The 15903-nt window shown below is 33.6% G+C and overlaps 1 protein-coding gene across 1 annotated transcript in view; it reads left to right on the top strand.

Moving 5' to 3' along the window:
• EXOSC10 (Exosome component 10) overlaps positions 1-15903 on the top strand; it is a 43908-nt gene that overhangs the window by 15462 nt on the left and 12543 nt on the right. Inside the window, exons 13-17 of the mRNA XM_051214225.1 lie at positions 2510-2675; positions 6431-6629; positions 7706-7779; positions 12378-12452; positions 14488-14623. Coding sequence (XP_051067372.1) covers positions 2510-2675; positions 6431-6629; positions 7706-7779; positions 12378-12452; positions 14488-14623 — 650 coding nt within the window. The remainder of the gene's footprint in view (positions 1-2509; positions 2676-6430; positions 6630-7705; positions 7780-12377; positions 12453-14487; positions 14624-15903) is intronic.

The raw sequence follows: 15903 nt of genomic DNA, 5'->3' as shown, positions 1-15903 counted from the left end.
CTTAAAACAACCACTATGAATTCCCGGCCTGTTAACCAATCAGAAACACCTTTTGTTAATGGCTAGTTCATAGAAAGAAGAACAATCGTATTACAAAGTTTAGATAGTTTTTAGGTACTTAATGAATTCATTAGAGTATTCTACTGGTTACTCCAGCTGTAAATTAGAGAAAAAACAATGACATAAATTCGTTTTTACGAATGTAGATTGTTCGTCTTCTCTAACTCTCAAAATGAGCCAGATAGATTTTTAAGTCTTTACACTGTTCACAGTCAGGGTTTGTATTCAGGGTAATGATCAAGGGTTTAGAGTTAGGATTTTCATCACGAACTGACATCAACTATAATCTAGTCACATGAATGAATGAATGTTACACGGAAATCCAAAAGCCCCTATCTGATTATTTCGTTTACAAAATATAGTGCTAACAAGTTAAGGTTTACTTCAGGATTAAGCTTTTAGAAGTAGTATCTATTTGCCTGTTATACGCGATCTACAGAAAAAAATTTAGTCATTCGGTACATTTAATATTATTATTTTTAGCGTTTGATGATAAAGAATGATTTTCCCTCTTTATTTTAAGCATTCTGACCACTGTATGAGGATATTACTAATCCATATGACACATGATATTTGGATTTTACACAGAAACCTAAAGGTCGCTTTCTCGATTCTGATCGCTTCGTTCCTATACTGTGCTGTTACCCTATATTTACTGTTGATAACTTAAACCATAAGGACAAGGAAGCTTGTCTAGGAGATATATGGCTCGCTTTACTTCATCATATCGATCTACCGTTGTTTTTATTGCTCATAGTTTCTAATAATTTCTTCAAAAACTGTATTTCCAATTGTGAAACCTCTTTTAAGTACAAAAACTATAGTTTCAATGTCGGTTTTTCAAAAATAATATATATTCATATTTATATCACTAATCGATTGAAATTAGACAACCTGTGGAAAAACCTGGAAGCTCTAGACGGCTGTTTCATACTGCCGAGAAGTCTCACATTGTGACAAAACGGTCATCCAATGCCTCCATGTACCCTAATGGTTGTCTAACTTTGACCAATTCATGATGTCATTATGATTCAACAGTTTCCGTAACCATGCACTGATAAATTTATCATTAACTGATTTCGTATGCAGAGGAAAACCGTTGAAAATTAAGATGCGTCCTGGTCAGCTTTTTCATACTTTTTCAATTCATCCAATGAATGTAGACCTACAGCCTCGAAAATGGCCTCACACTGATTCGTTTAGTTTTGTGTGATTGTCATCTATTAACATGAATGGGTACCTACTTTCCCTTTTTTACTATCGTAAATCAGTTGTATAATTGTCAGTGTTACTACGACTGATGCCAGTTTTTAATACGAACCAATTTTAAATGGAGAGGATCTCTGCAAGTTATTCATCTAACATAGAACCTTAACATATGTGAATCGGTTCAAGTTGTCACACCACATCAACACAGCTAGATAAAATTGTCAAAACAAGTGTTAGAGTAGTAGTAATAGTAATAATATCAATAGTAGTAGTAGGAAATATTGAACATAGACAATATTATTCAAGAGGAAAGAATGAGTTCGTGGAAGAAAAATAGTATGAAACAATCTTAAAACTCAATACCTAAGAGAAGAGTTGGTAATTGCTTCGGAACCATATCACCTACCATGTCTAACCGTTGTTCACAAGTTTAACATGGATTTCACTTTACCATCACAACTTAAACGAACAATCATTTACCTCACTAACTGACACTATCTCTTGATTTGTTTCATCCAGCTTTCTTCCAACCAACTTCTTTACCTGGCCCTCAAATGCCCTGGTACGACCAAGAGTGGGGAGAGTCCGCTCTCCCTCTCCAAATGCTCTCACATGGCCACGCATATATAGCCTCTGCCAGAGAAGTTCTACTCACTGCCTTCTCGTGGCAAGGGTGTTGTTTACGAAGTTGAGAGGACGAAAAGTGAATGTCCGGCGCTTTGACCGAGTTGGTCGACATGGAGAGTCCACCTAGGGGAGTTGGAAAACCCTGATTCCAAACCAATGGTGCACATGGGCTCCAGGATCCTGAGGGAACAAATGGCGTATGAACCAATTGTTGGTCACCGGCTGCCATGGGACTGCATTTCCTTACGTTGCTCCACTGCCTTGTGGATCAGACCTTCATGTCGAAGGCTCGGGGTGTGACCCCCTAAGAAAACCACCTGCTTCGGTTTGGGCACCCGAATGGCATCACAGCCCTCACACATAACAAATGAGATTTGTGTGGCGCATATGTATTTGGTGCCTCCTTGTACCAACATCTATGTGTTAAAATAAATAATAAATAAATATTACCAGTAAACATCACAGTACAGTACATTGATTCTAGCAACACCCACTACGGTTTCTGTTACTGTCGATATGATATAATTGTTGAATAATGATAAAAACTTTATTGTTGTTATCATGATTATTGTTCTGAGTATTAATTTCCGTATATACATTGATCTCTTCACAGTTATGTCCTACCAAATCATATGTTAAAAGTAATTGCTGAAGTGTTACCACGTGAAAGTTCTGGTATATTTGCATGTTGTAATCCCATTCCTCCACTGGTGCGTAAATATGTGCACGATTTGCACAAGATCATAGTGGATGCAAGAAATTTGCCTGTTACAGATTTAGTAAGTTGAAGCAAAAAATTACATTTCTTTGTTATTAGTATGGAGGCACTTGTGAAGACTGTAGACTTTTCATAGTTCAAATCACGAAGTGATCTTAACCAGACAATCCTTGAAAACCTAGACGCTTTGGACGACTGTTTCGTTCTTGTATGAGACTCCCTAACAGTGTGCATCCACGGCCTCACATTTATGAATCATATTCAAGACCTTCGGTCTCGTACTTGGATACTCAATCTGCAGACCACACCGAGCTAGCATCTAATGATGTGCATATCTAACTTTTTTATGTTGGATCTTAACTATGACTGATAATATTTCCTAGACGACATTCTCAGACATATAATTCTACTTTAGTTTTTAATGCTTCATTTAAAAAAGAAATCATTTAAGTTATAATAGTGACTAATATGTTCAGTCCGTCGAACATTTTAACTGCTTACTGCTTAGTTAATTCTTAGTCTTGGACGATCTTCATTGAATGAAAACCAAAAGCGAAGGATATTTCATCGGTTTAAGAGTGATCTAAGAGTTGGTAAAGAAAATAATAGAATTAATAATAAATTTGAAATTTTTATAAATGTTGATTAATTAAATTAAATATTTTAAACATTTTCTTGGTTTCTAGGCTATTTTTTTCTAGATGATTTTACATGAATTTTAACAGTTACCATTTGTCTTATCTTGGCAAATCGATTAATGTTATAGTAATTATTTACTGACTCAAATGGTAAGGACATGTATTACGTATGCTCATCCACCGAATAGCTCGACGAGAAATTCTAGTTGACTGAGCAGTAGGTTGGAAGAAGATGTCTAGTATAGAAGTAGGTTTGAAGACAGCTAGGATTGGATATACTAAAATATGGTATCAGTCCATGAAAACTCTAACTGTTGAATTAAACCATATAGGCAGGTGCAGATTACTTGATTGTCGTATACGTGATTATCGTAATCGATTATTAGGGACTTTGGATGATATGGCTCAGAATTGTTCGCGATAATTCAGATGCATTCGCTCTTTGTTTTCCCTTAGATCCCTAGTTTCTAAATTACCCTATAGGTTTTCTTATTCCACTAATCCGTATCTTCTCGAATCGTATCTCCGATACCTAATTTTTTCAACCACCACTAATCCTAAGCAGAGATAGATGGTGGCTAGCAGTGGAATCCAAGACGCGCGTTTCGTCCTGTTTGGGACTCGTCAGCTGGATATACCAGCATCCCAGAGCTGATGTTCACTCCGGAAATCGAACGCAGTACCATTCACTTCAAACGCCATCACGTTATCTACTTAGTTTGTGCAATGGGGTGAGGTCTTAATTCATTTTTGCTGTTTAGACTCAGTAGCTAAGTGGATATCGTGATGACGTTCGAAGCGAATGGTACTGGGTTCGAGTCCCGGAGTGAACATCAACTCTGGGATGCTGGTATATCCGGCTAACAAGTCCCAAATAGGACGAAACGCGCGTCCTAGATACCACTGCTAGCCACCATCCATCTTTGCTTATAATGGTTGTGACTGAAGATACTATTGAGGCAATCAGCGCAGGATCCACATATCCCAATAAGAGACTGATTAGTTACAATCCTAAACATCAATGGAAAAATTCAAAGAACCAATACAAAAATGAATCACCACTGAAACTGTTATTACATGTACTTTTCTAGTATTTCCTTTGACAACTGTATCTTACTATGCGAATGAAGTGTAGCCAATTGAACTGTTGTACACGTGTTCTAGATATTACAATGTTCATTACTGGTTGACTGTTTTGTTATCAACAAGTGACACATCTATAGGCTCTTAAAAGTAACTCCTAGTTCATTTTTATAAAAATTAATTGAACTATTACTGATAAACATTATGGTTAGCATGTATTTCAGACCAGTTCTGTTCAGTTACTGATTTATAATACATCTTGTAAGTGAAATCTTGGAAAGTGACTTCGTAATCGTTTCCTGATACTTAGAAATCTTCTCTTGAACTTGGAACAGAAAATATAAAAAAAAACGGAAAGTTCGAAAGAAGCCTTATTTCTAATACATAGGAAAAATGTATTTATCTATAAAATTGTCTATAACCTTGAGATTTTAGGTTCTTTTATAAAAAAAAAACATGCTAAATTCGATGCCTGTTCAGTTCAGATAACAAAAGATATAATGGTCTTCTCCTCATCCTTTAATTATATGTCTCAAAAGAAAGTTGTAACTATGATCTAAATTTACCATTAAAAGTACACGTAGTTATTTATTATAATGAATCAGACTTATGCGTGACGTCAAAAGTACAAATCAACACTTAATGATAATAATAGTAATAATATGTAGGTCAGACGTATATATTTATATATCCAGCGTCACATGAGCCCATAAATACTTTTTTATCAGTATTATTTTAACCCTAGCCAAAGTAACAAAGATTGTAATTATAAGATTTAACTAAGTAATTGATTGAGTTAATTATTTATGCAGAAAGATAACTTTTTCTTTCAACAAAAATAAACTATACCATGATCTTTAATAATTTAAATCACCAACTGATCTTAACTAAATCATTATTTAAAACCGGGGAAGCACTAAACAACCGGTTCGTCTTAGTATGAGACGTCTTGATAATGTGCATCCATGACTTCACATTCGGGAATCGAACACAATACCTTCGGTTCCATGACTGGATGTTTATTTTGTAGGCTACTGAGCCAGCATTGAAAATCATCAGTAAAAAGCTCCTTTTTATTCTAAAATCAAACATTAACAATCGCGTTAGTGGATCTCATTTTCTGACTAACCACTTATGTTTTTATGCTATGAGATAGAAATAATTTGGAGATTTTCTTAATTTGTATAGAATTAATTCATGTGTAGCAAAGTATACATTAGATCATAAATTTCCAAACTGTATTACAACATTACTATCAATACATTATTAGGAGATGAGTGTTTGAAGCAAGGGAATGGAAGAATTACTTCCACATATGTGCGAATTCACATTACATAACGTCTCGTTTAAAAAAAATTGTCATTTACCTCTTGAAGGATTCCTAACTACTGGACATTTGTGAAATATGGGCTGTTAATACTAACTGATATTCTGTTATAAATATTTTTCATGTATTAATATTGTTGAGTAGCTTGAATGAGCGTATGAGCATCGCCAAACAATAGAAAGGATTAATTATTTGATATGATTGTGAAACTCCTCAAATTGTGATGATACTGAATTATGCATTGTGTATGTCAAGTCATTATTCACCTCTGTCTTCGGTGAAGAAAATTATCTCATCTACGTTGGTGTGAGTAAAACATTTAAACGAGTTTCTTAAAATCTCTAGATATTTGAACAAAGAATATTCTTTTCGATAAATTCTCTTCAGGTTCTACAATTATATATCCAAATTAATAATTCGACAAATGACCAGGTTAAGGGCAAAGTACATCGTTTAAAGCATGTGAATTGAGGATTGTACTTTGAGGATGTACTTTGCTCTTAACCTGTCCATTTTTCGAATTATTAATTTGGATATATAATTGTAGGACCTGAAGAGAATTTATCGAAAAGAATATTCTTCGTTCAAATACTAGTCTTTTAATATGACGGGGATCTTTAAACGATCTCTAGATATCTTCGTTCCATATGTTGACGTTCTTAAGCAGCTGACTGACTGACTCTTTTCAAGAAATGTATAACTAGTATATGCATAGAATTTATTTCATTTTGTGAAATAATTTTTTTTCTTTTTATTGTTGCATAACAGCCTCTCACTTCTGAAGAGCCAGGATTATCTTCTACACAACCAAATTTACAACAAGAAAATGACAAACGATCATCTGTAAATATACTAACTCCGCAAAACTTAAAATATGCTTTGCCTCATGATTATTCTCGTGAAATTCATTTACTTGTAAACAGTCCAGATTATAGTGATGTCACTTGTATAGAGTTATCAACTAATAGTAAGTTACTGCTGTTTTCTAACGTACATGGTTTATATGCTATGATAGATTAATAGTTTAGGTGTCCCACTCTTAACTGCCTAAGTCGTGGGTTTGAACTCCTCTACAAATGAGTAGTATTACAAGTCCTTACACTCATAGTGTGGTTTAAAATAATGTACACTAATCTGTACTTGATAAATGAGCGTCGAGCTACATTTTATCTGACTAAGCAGACGGAAGTAGTTGGAGTTGTTATGAGTTAGGAATTGATGATTTAATGAATGGGTTTTCATGCATCAACGTGAATGAAGCCAACTCAAATCGATAACTGAAATACAATAATGCAGTATGACTGAGTGATAACTGTTCGTTAGACTGAATTATTGACGTCAGTCCGCAATTAAACTTAAATGAAAAGACAAGACAAGTACACGGTCCCATACAAAATATTGGACACAATAATAAATATAAATCATTTTAGAAATAAATAATAGAAAGATATGACAACTATAGGTCATTCACTCTCTAATAGAATTAGTCCCAAAATATCTGTTTTGAATTCTTGCCCCATTATATCGGGACTAGAATTAGAACTTACAAATTAATGGTTTCCAAGTCGGTTGAATTCTTAGTGTTAAACGGTTGCTCAATTATAATCACACTGTTTCTTTTTATCAGACTCAGGAGTTTTTTTGTAGTGGACTATTGCATAACGAATTATTTTTCTAGGCTGTACTTTCATAATCAGTTACATTTTTCATCACGGATATAATGAGCACAGACTTACTTGGTTGCAATGAGATTGGTATACGAAGTTGATTTTTTTCTAGCTGTAATTAAATCTTTGAGGGAACTGTTCGGTTTTACGATATTTTAAATATATTTTCTTACAGTACTGTCGACATGTTTTGAAGGGTGAAATAAATCTTGTGTACTTAGTTTACGTGTTCATATTTGTGCCGTGGTAATTGCAGTAGTTGCCAGTCCCAAATATTATGGTACTGTCACGGTTACAACAATCACTGAGTTGTACGTTTTTTTTGTAACACCAACATATGGAGAAAAAAGTTGTATTTCATGGGTTTTTTTTTCAGGGAAATCTTCAATGTTGGCATCAGCCTTACTACCGAATCATTGTCTAGCGGGAGTTAAAGTTAATGAACAACAGGTAATTGGTGTGATTTTCGAGTTTTATCTACTCTGTCTTGATTCAATACAACTCATTAACTGTATGAATTCAGCGGACTGACCCTATAATTAAGCAACTATTGGAAACCAGTAATCGTTGGGTAATTGCTTCGTCCTGGTGAAGGGCCCTTTAACAATACTCAACCACAGCCTCACTGGAGATCGAACTGACACTCTGATGTAATGGGTGTTCAGTGAGTGTTACCTGATTTTAGTGGTTATCTAACTAAAGTCAGTCTATGATATGTGGGACTTCAAATCCAACAATGTTCATAGGATCCTCTGGATTAAGTTGAGAGCTATACTTTGGCTGACTCGTCCTGGTATAAGACTCATCAGCAGTTTCTATTCACGACTCCGCCCCCTGCAACAAATCTAAGACGCTGGGTAATGTACGTGAATGTTCATTCTGTAGACCACTGAGAGGCATTCAGCAGTGTTACTGTCTAACTTCAATTAACCCGTGATATTGTGTGATCATCCAGTGCTTCCAGATTTTCAGTGGTAATCTAACATTGATCGGTTCATGATTTCAATGAGATTTAACAATCTTCACAACCCCATAATGATAGTTTCCAGTAGTTGTTGTTATTTTAATTATGATCACTTTTGGAGATTTATGAAAATTTCATTTTTTTGTTATGTTTTCGACTGATTATTAGTTTTTCACGAAAAACGGTTTGATATTTCTTTGAGAGTTGTTAAGACACTGACTAACTGAAATAATGCATTTGTTGTTCTGATTTCTACTAAGAGTAATATTGCTGAATTATAGGGATTTACAACAATAAATGAATCAAGTTTTGATATTTATTCTGATCAATCTAGTTGTTATCATTATATATATATATACTCGTTAGAATTTAATAGTGATTAGCAGTAGAATATAGGACACATTTTTCATGCTGTCCAGAATTTGTCAGATTCCAGTGCTTAATTTCACAGTGAAACTCAAACAGTATGTTTCGCATCAAATACCAGCGTTTTATCTATAAGATAGTGGCTATATGGATTCAATAGCTCAAGGAATAACATTTTGGCTTTTGAGGCGAAAAGCGACGAGCTCGAGTTTCAACAGAAGCACAATCATTAGTGTGTAGGTATATCCAACTGACAAGTTTTAAACAGGGAGGATTGCACTTCCTAAGTTTCATCACCATCGAACTATATTGAAGAATTATGACCGAATGCCAGGGCAATCTGGTTAGGATGCCTACAAGCCAATAGTGAACGATTAATTCTTATCTTTAACATATATAATAGGAAAGTGCAAACCGTTTCAATTCAATCCAATGTATATGTTTTTGTGGTTGTTTTATTTTCCTGTTGCTAAACAATAAACCCATAATTAGGTGATATTCTATGTGTGATTGATGTCCCTTTAATATCTTGTGCTCACATCGTTTATCTGTCGTTACTCAAACAAACTACCTTGATCAAATAGCATTATTTCAAGCAAATCTATTATTCAAACCATATACCCATGATGATACCTTCACTTTCTAATATGAATTAATTTAGGATGTCAACTGTAATAGGCTTATACTACATTTCAAAGGAAATACCATGTCATATATGTAATTATTATCGTAAATAAAAAAAATTCTGAATTAGGTACAAAACCGTTCACCTTATAATATGTTAGCTAATCAATCTACTTGTTGTTTATTTGAGTAGTACAATATTTTGTTTACAAAACACTTTGTTTCAATTTTAGTCCCTTTTTTGGACATAACAGTCTATCTCTGTCTCTATGATAATATACAACTTCATTGTTAAAAACTACTGCATACATTATCCATGCATTTAATGTCTGTTCAGTGTTCCGGTTTTCCTTCTTAGCATATAAGACACCATTTTGTGCTGTAGAGATTAGTCTGACCTTGTTTATTTATGGACAACAAGTGTAACACTGAAAATTGATGAATAGACAATAAATATGTACCGATAAGAATAGACGAGAGTATAAACGAAGAAAATAGAATAAAAATGTGAGAGAGAAGCGAGAACATTATTCAACTAACTGTGTATATTGAGTTTGCTTTGTTAGTTGGACTAAACAAATTTCTAGACTTGTTTGTCTGGCAATTGTGTATATCTGTATGTGTTTGTGCATGTTGTTTGATATGTGTTTGTTTATTTATTATTAATTTGTTGACTAGTAGTTGATTACTCACTGACGCTGTTGTCGCTGTTTCAGTAGATACGAATACGGATGATGATTCACTTCTCAGTTGTTGTTGTTGTTATTATTATTTCTGTCGTTACTATTTATTTTCTTCTCTATTCCATCAATTGTTACTTGTTATCTCCTCTTTTTTTCTATTTTCTTTTCAATTGTCTATATGTCTTGCGGTCATGACCTTAGTTATCCGAATACATAAACCTATATCTATTTTTGTCAGACTGGATAAAGTGTCCAACAATTAGATTGTTACTTTATATTTGATACCAATATGTTTCACGGGCTCTATATTAGAATAATATAGAATTTTTAGTTTGGGAAACTTCACGATTCTAATTTAATAATTAAATGTTTCACTAGTTGAAATCATGAGTCAATTGAAGCTAGACCACCATGGAAAACCTGGAAGCACTGGACGACCGTTTCTTCCTAGTATGGGATGGATGCGCACTGCTGAGGAGTCCCATACTAGGATGAAACGGCCGTCCAGTGCTCCCTAGCTTCAATTGACTCATGATTTCAACCAGTGAAATTTCTAAAAATTTTCACAAAACCCCTTCTGATAATTAAATGTTTATCAGTTAATGTCCTGTTTTGATCGTCAACTAAGCTCATTTTAAATTACGAACAATTGAGAAACTTTTTTTTTCGATACGTCTAGAATCTATGTGAACTAGATGAATAGGACAACTAACATATAGAGTACTTTAACTAATAATTTCTTACATGACTGAAAAAAAAGAAAAATCACCAACTCAGTAAAAAGCTTGATACTCAGAGAAGTTCAAATGGTCATAGAACAATTTTCCACATATATCAGCAAATACGACATTGGAACACAGCAAAAGTAACAAGCTTAAAAAAACAACAATCTTTAAGATAACACTAATGTTCAACGCAGAAATATAGACTGTAAAATAGTTACTGAGGCCTTACTTAAATGTCAGAACTACTATTTATTAATAAAACTAACAATTATATCATCCATATGCAGAAGTTGTAATTTCTAGTCATTATTATTGTTGTGTGATTCGTTTGTCAAGTACAGATTTTTGTTATTTGTTTTGAACCATAATTTAATGAGTATAAATCGTAGTGTTATTACACTATCTGATCGTCTAATCCGAAATAGATGATACATGAATTCGAACTTATCACCTGTTAGTTGTTAGAAGTTGTATTTCACAAGCAATAAGCCTCTGCTACACTGTCAACAACTAATCAATGTTTCATAAAAACTACTTTTTAGTTCTTACTTGAATGCGGTTTCTCAGTCAAACTGTAGTTATGATTTGATGCACCCAGATTGTTTCACAAATTAGGAATAACTGTCATCGGGACTATGTTGATTTCCTGTTAAATTTCGTTCACGTCATCTGTTTGTGCTTTAGTTGTATTGGTGTAGCCCGTTTTTCATCTTTCGAACCATTTGACAATGAATACAAAATCAACCGAACCTAATTCTCTCTGGGTAGTTAACGGAGGATATGTATATGTAATTGATTATTAAGCTCCATTGGTATGGAGGACTAGAACGCTACCCAGTAGTTATTTGAACTGAAATAATCGAAACAGGGATTTAATCTACAATTTATTTGGTTGCAAGTATGACTTCTCTATGTATAAGTAATCATAACTGTGTACCTACTGTCATCACTACTGTTCATCCTTGTCGTAGATATACTAATAACTGAAGAATGTAGTTTGCTTAAACATCATCTAACAATGATATCCTGTTAGACAAAAAAAACGCTTCATAAATCCATAGCCTATTGAACCACTTAGGTCAAAATCTAAACATATTTGTAACGAACTTCATATCCGTTAAATTTTAAATAATACTACCTTATTGTTTTGGATAATGTAAAATGTGAAATATTGCGTTTGTTAATCACTTAGCGTATTTTAAAAAAGTGTTGTTGGATCATATTCTGACATTACTAGTGCTCTTTATCCACTTGTAATAAAATGCGTATGTGTGCTCATTGTAAATAAATAAATTGTGAAGACATGTTTACGCATTTTACCAACATGACTGTAAAACGGACTACTTTTTATATATAAAAATTTCTATTCTTATTACTATAAATTTCATATTTCGATAGAAACGTGCTCAGACTAATTTACTGTTTTGTTTTCGTGATGAAGAGTGGGGTAGTTCTTTTGTTTATTTCTTCATTGTTGTCAGTTTTTTAAGTGCTTTATATTCTCACTATTTGTTTACGCGTCAGTCTACAAAATGACAGGTTATCGTTTGTTTGTTTAACCTTTTGGCTTGTACAACTGATGAATACTTTAATGTTTTAGATAGTTCGGAATTATTCATTATAATAATTGACCTCTCCTCATCACTGTTTTTTATTTTGTGTGTTTGTGTTTCATATTATGTCTAGGAAATGAATGAGACTTCGGAAAACAAACAATTCAAGGATAAATTTCTTGATCCTAATCATTTATTACTTATGAAGGTAACTGATGTGTGTGTGTGTGTTTATTTTGAAGTCATGTTTATGGTTTTATCTTTTTAAAGCTAATCACTCCATTTTTCTTTTGTTTGAATCTGCGTATGACTTATGCACTGATTGAAGATCTTTTGCGTAGGGGCTAATGGACGGTGGATAACGATTATAACTAGAAAACTATAGAGAACTGAACAGATGGTTCGTTTCCGTTTGGAACTACTAGGCAGTACCTAACAATAGAAAATTCACATTAATTAGAAGACAGGACTTTACCTTGGAATAACTAACTCGAATTTCTACTGATCTATGTATCCAACTTCACTTAATTTGTGATATATCTTAATAATTATTTTATCCAATGTCAATAGTTGAATAACTATCAACATAGTTGTGAATTGTGCATCAGTCTATAATTTGATATTGGAAGTCTGGAAATTGATAATTAAACTGGCCACTAGCCGGGATATGATTATTCTTCGGTTAAGTTGTTTTCGATGGCTGATTGAGTTCGATTACAAACCATAAACATCTATCGGATTGATTTCATTATCATGATTAGTTGTTCATGTCACTAATTTCTTTCAATGGAGGAGAATGGTATGTTACATCAGATCATGAAGTGATTCAGTCAGTCAGTCAACTACAACGTAGGACCAGGCACACATATACATCGGTCCAGGTTGCCATACCTCATTAGCACATCGAGATGAACACAGGATTCATAGGAGTGGTTAGGTCAAAGGTGGTAATCTATAGGAGAAAGATTGCATATAAGGATACAGTGCAGGAAGAAAGAATTGGTTAGTAGAAAAAAAGATATGAAGTGATTTTAATCTCTTAGTTTAAGGGAAGATAGGTCTGAGCCATGTTGATAAATGAAGATTAATCAGTCAGGGTGTCGCTTGATAACCACAAACAGTGGTTGGATACTTTTGTTGACATGACTTAAAATTGTTCAGATGCTTTCATTCTTTATAATCCACTCAATCTTAAATTGTAGTATTGCTTGATATTTACTTTCACAGTCTTTCCAAACTATATTTCCAAAATTTAATCTTTTCTTTTATCATTATTGCTACCTTATTTCTATCTCTTTTGTTATTTGAATCTCATAGCAATGTAGTCTGGAAACTTGGATTAACCCACATCTTTAACAGGTTCTATGTTGTTGATGTCTGTCTAACATACTGAAATGTTAATTGTTCATGTGACAAAATCATTGACGTAACTCTCCAATTGAAGTGAAATCAGACGACAAACCAAATAACATATCTATATTCAAAATATCTCAAAATCCACATGCTTAGACGTTTTAAACAATTGAACAGAACTAACTTTTTAGGTACTCATTCATCTAATGAATAAGAACCTAGCTAGTATTAAAGCAAAAAGTAGTTGGATGTGTAACACTGGGATTCGATGAAAAGCTTAATGATCAAAGTTATCTCTCCTGCGTTATTGGATTGTTGTTTTGTCTGTATTGTTATTGCGTGACTATATAACATATGTATGGATATGAACTCAAGTGTAATATTTTTGGATTGTTTAATAGAAAAAACTATTTGAGTGCAAAAACTGACAAGCAAATAAGTTGATGATGGATATTAGTAAACTGTAAGATATTCAGTCTAACGTTGTAAGACTGTTAAACCAGTTATTACGGCAAATTTGTTTCAGTGTTTAAATGTTCTCAATGGAGACTTGTTTATCTCTTCTATATTCTCATTAGTAAATACATAGACGGTCTTAACAAACAATCATCTGTGAGTATAGAAAACTACTAGCATTCTGTTTAACAGTACATAACTGACTGAGCTTTCTACTTTCTGGTATAAAGTTCTGGCCTACAACTGATTATTGAAATGTTTACATACTTCGAACTAGTGACATTTACCTGTCGTATTCGAGGTTCAGTAGGAAAATTTGACATCGCCATTGTGTATTTTAGTGCATAGTTTCAGGTATCATTACGTAAATATATTTATGATTAAAGATTTTGGCAATTACCAACGCATATTCATTTTTATTTTACTCTAAATAGCTGTTGGAACTACTTAAATTCCCATGTTCTCCACTTACAACTGAATATAAATCGTCTGAAGATACAAATACCTCTGTTCCAACTGTTGTCTCACAACAAACAATGTTACAAGAATCCTCTGATACGCTAAACACATGTAAGAGTACAATGCTATTTTTGTGTGTGTGAAATGTTTTTTTTAAATTGACTAACTAATGTAAAATTGTGATGTATAAAATTTAAATACTGAAGGTGATTTTATTTTCTGTTCAAATGCAGTTAGTGAATACACCTTTCCAAGCACAAATCGGCATTTGAATCAAGTCTTAAAGTTATGTGTTTTTTATTCTTGTCTCCAGAAAGCTGACTTTTTTTCAGAATTAGTTTTCTCCCTATTCCAATAACTCCAAAAAGACGACAACAGAAGTCAGTCACCTCCTGAACAACCTAGTGGTAATATTTCTGACTGTGACGTAAATTTGACACCCATAGTGAGTATCTTTCTCTGCAATATTGTTGATACACCCTTGTTATGTTTTGTGATAGGCTACGATCATTCCGAATTACGAATGTTTGGGAGATTCTTCTAATCACTTGTACATTACAATACTTCAATGTTAATAAACCACACGCGAATAACACACACACACACAGAGAATTCTTTCAGGGGTGTTTTAACGTTCTCAAAAGAAGTCAACATTATAATAAAACAGCTCTGTTTATGGAGCAACAAATGCGACCTTGATATATAATGCAAAAATGACAAACTAAAAGCAGAACTAACCAGTTAAGTAACAGCTATGGCAATCGGGTAGATTTGAATTTTCATACAATTTTTCTGATTTACCTCGGTTGGGTCATCACGATAGGCAAGCCCGACCAACACGTCAAGCTAGCAACCATGTAATATACAAATGTTTCCGTACGATGTCCAGTTATTTAGGCTACTGTGTCGATTTGCAGTTGATCACTAAAATTTTATCAACACAATGAAACTAAATCAATACTACATTGGTAACTAACTAACTCAATGGCTATTATACATATTTAGCATAAATTGAAAAAAGTATCCGCTAGTTTTATTTCCCTGTATCATGTTATATTGAATGTTTCTCATTTCTCTTTGTTTATTAGCAATTATCATGAATTTATCACTAGTTAAGAAGAACTAAAGACGATTCAGCGAAAAAGAGTTTTCTTTTCAACGATATCATCAACTCACGTTGTATATTCGTATTTTTTGTTAATTGACGAATAAACTAGTCTTTTCAAAGTTCAGTTCACCAATAGATCTTAGCTAGACCATCATTGAATTCCTGGAAGCACTGGATGGTCGTTTCGTCCTAGTATGGGACTTGTCAGCGGTACGCATCCACAATCCCGCACGTAGGACTCTGACCCAGGACCTTAGATCTCGCGCGCAAACGCTTAATCTCT

Source organism: Schistosoma haematobium, chromosome 2, assembly GCF_000699445.3.
Source record: "Schistosoma haematobium chromosome 2, whole genome shotgun sequence".
NCBI lineage: Eukaryota > Metazoa > Platyhelminthes > Trematoda > Strigeidida > Schistosomatidae > Schistosoma > Schistosoma haematobium.
Note: the sequence above shows the minus strand (reverse complement) of the source record. Positions and strands in the feature narration are given on the sequence as shown.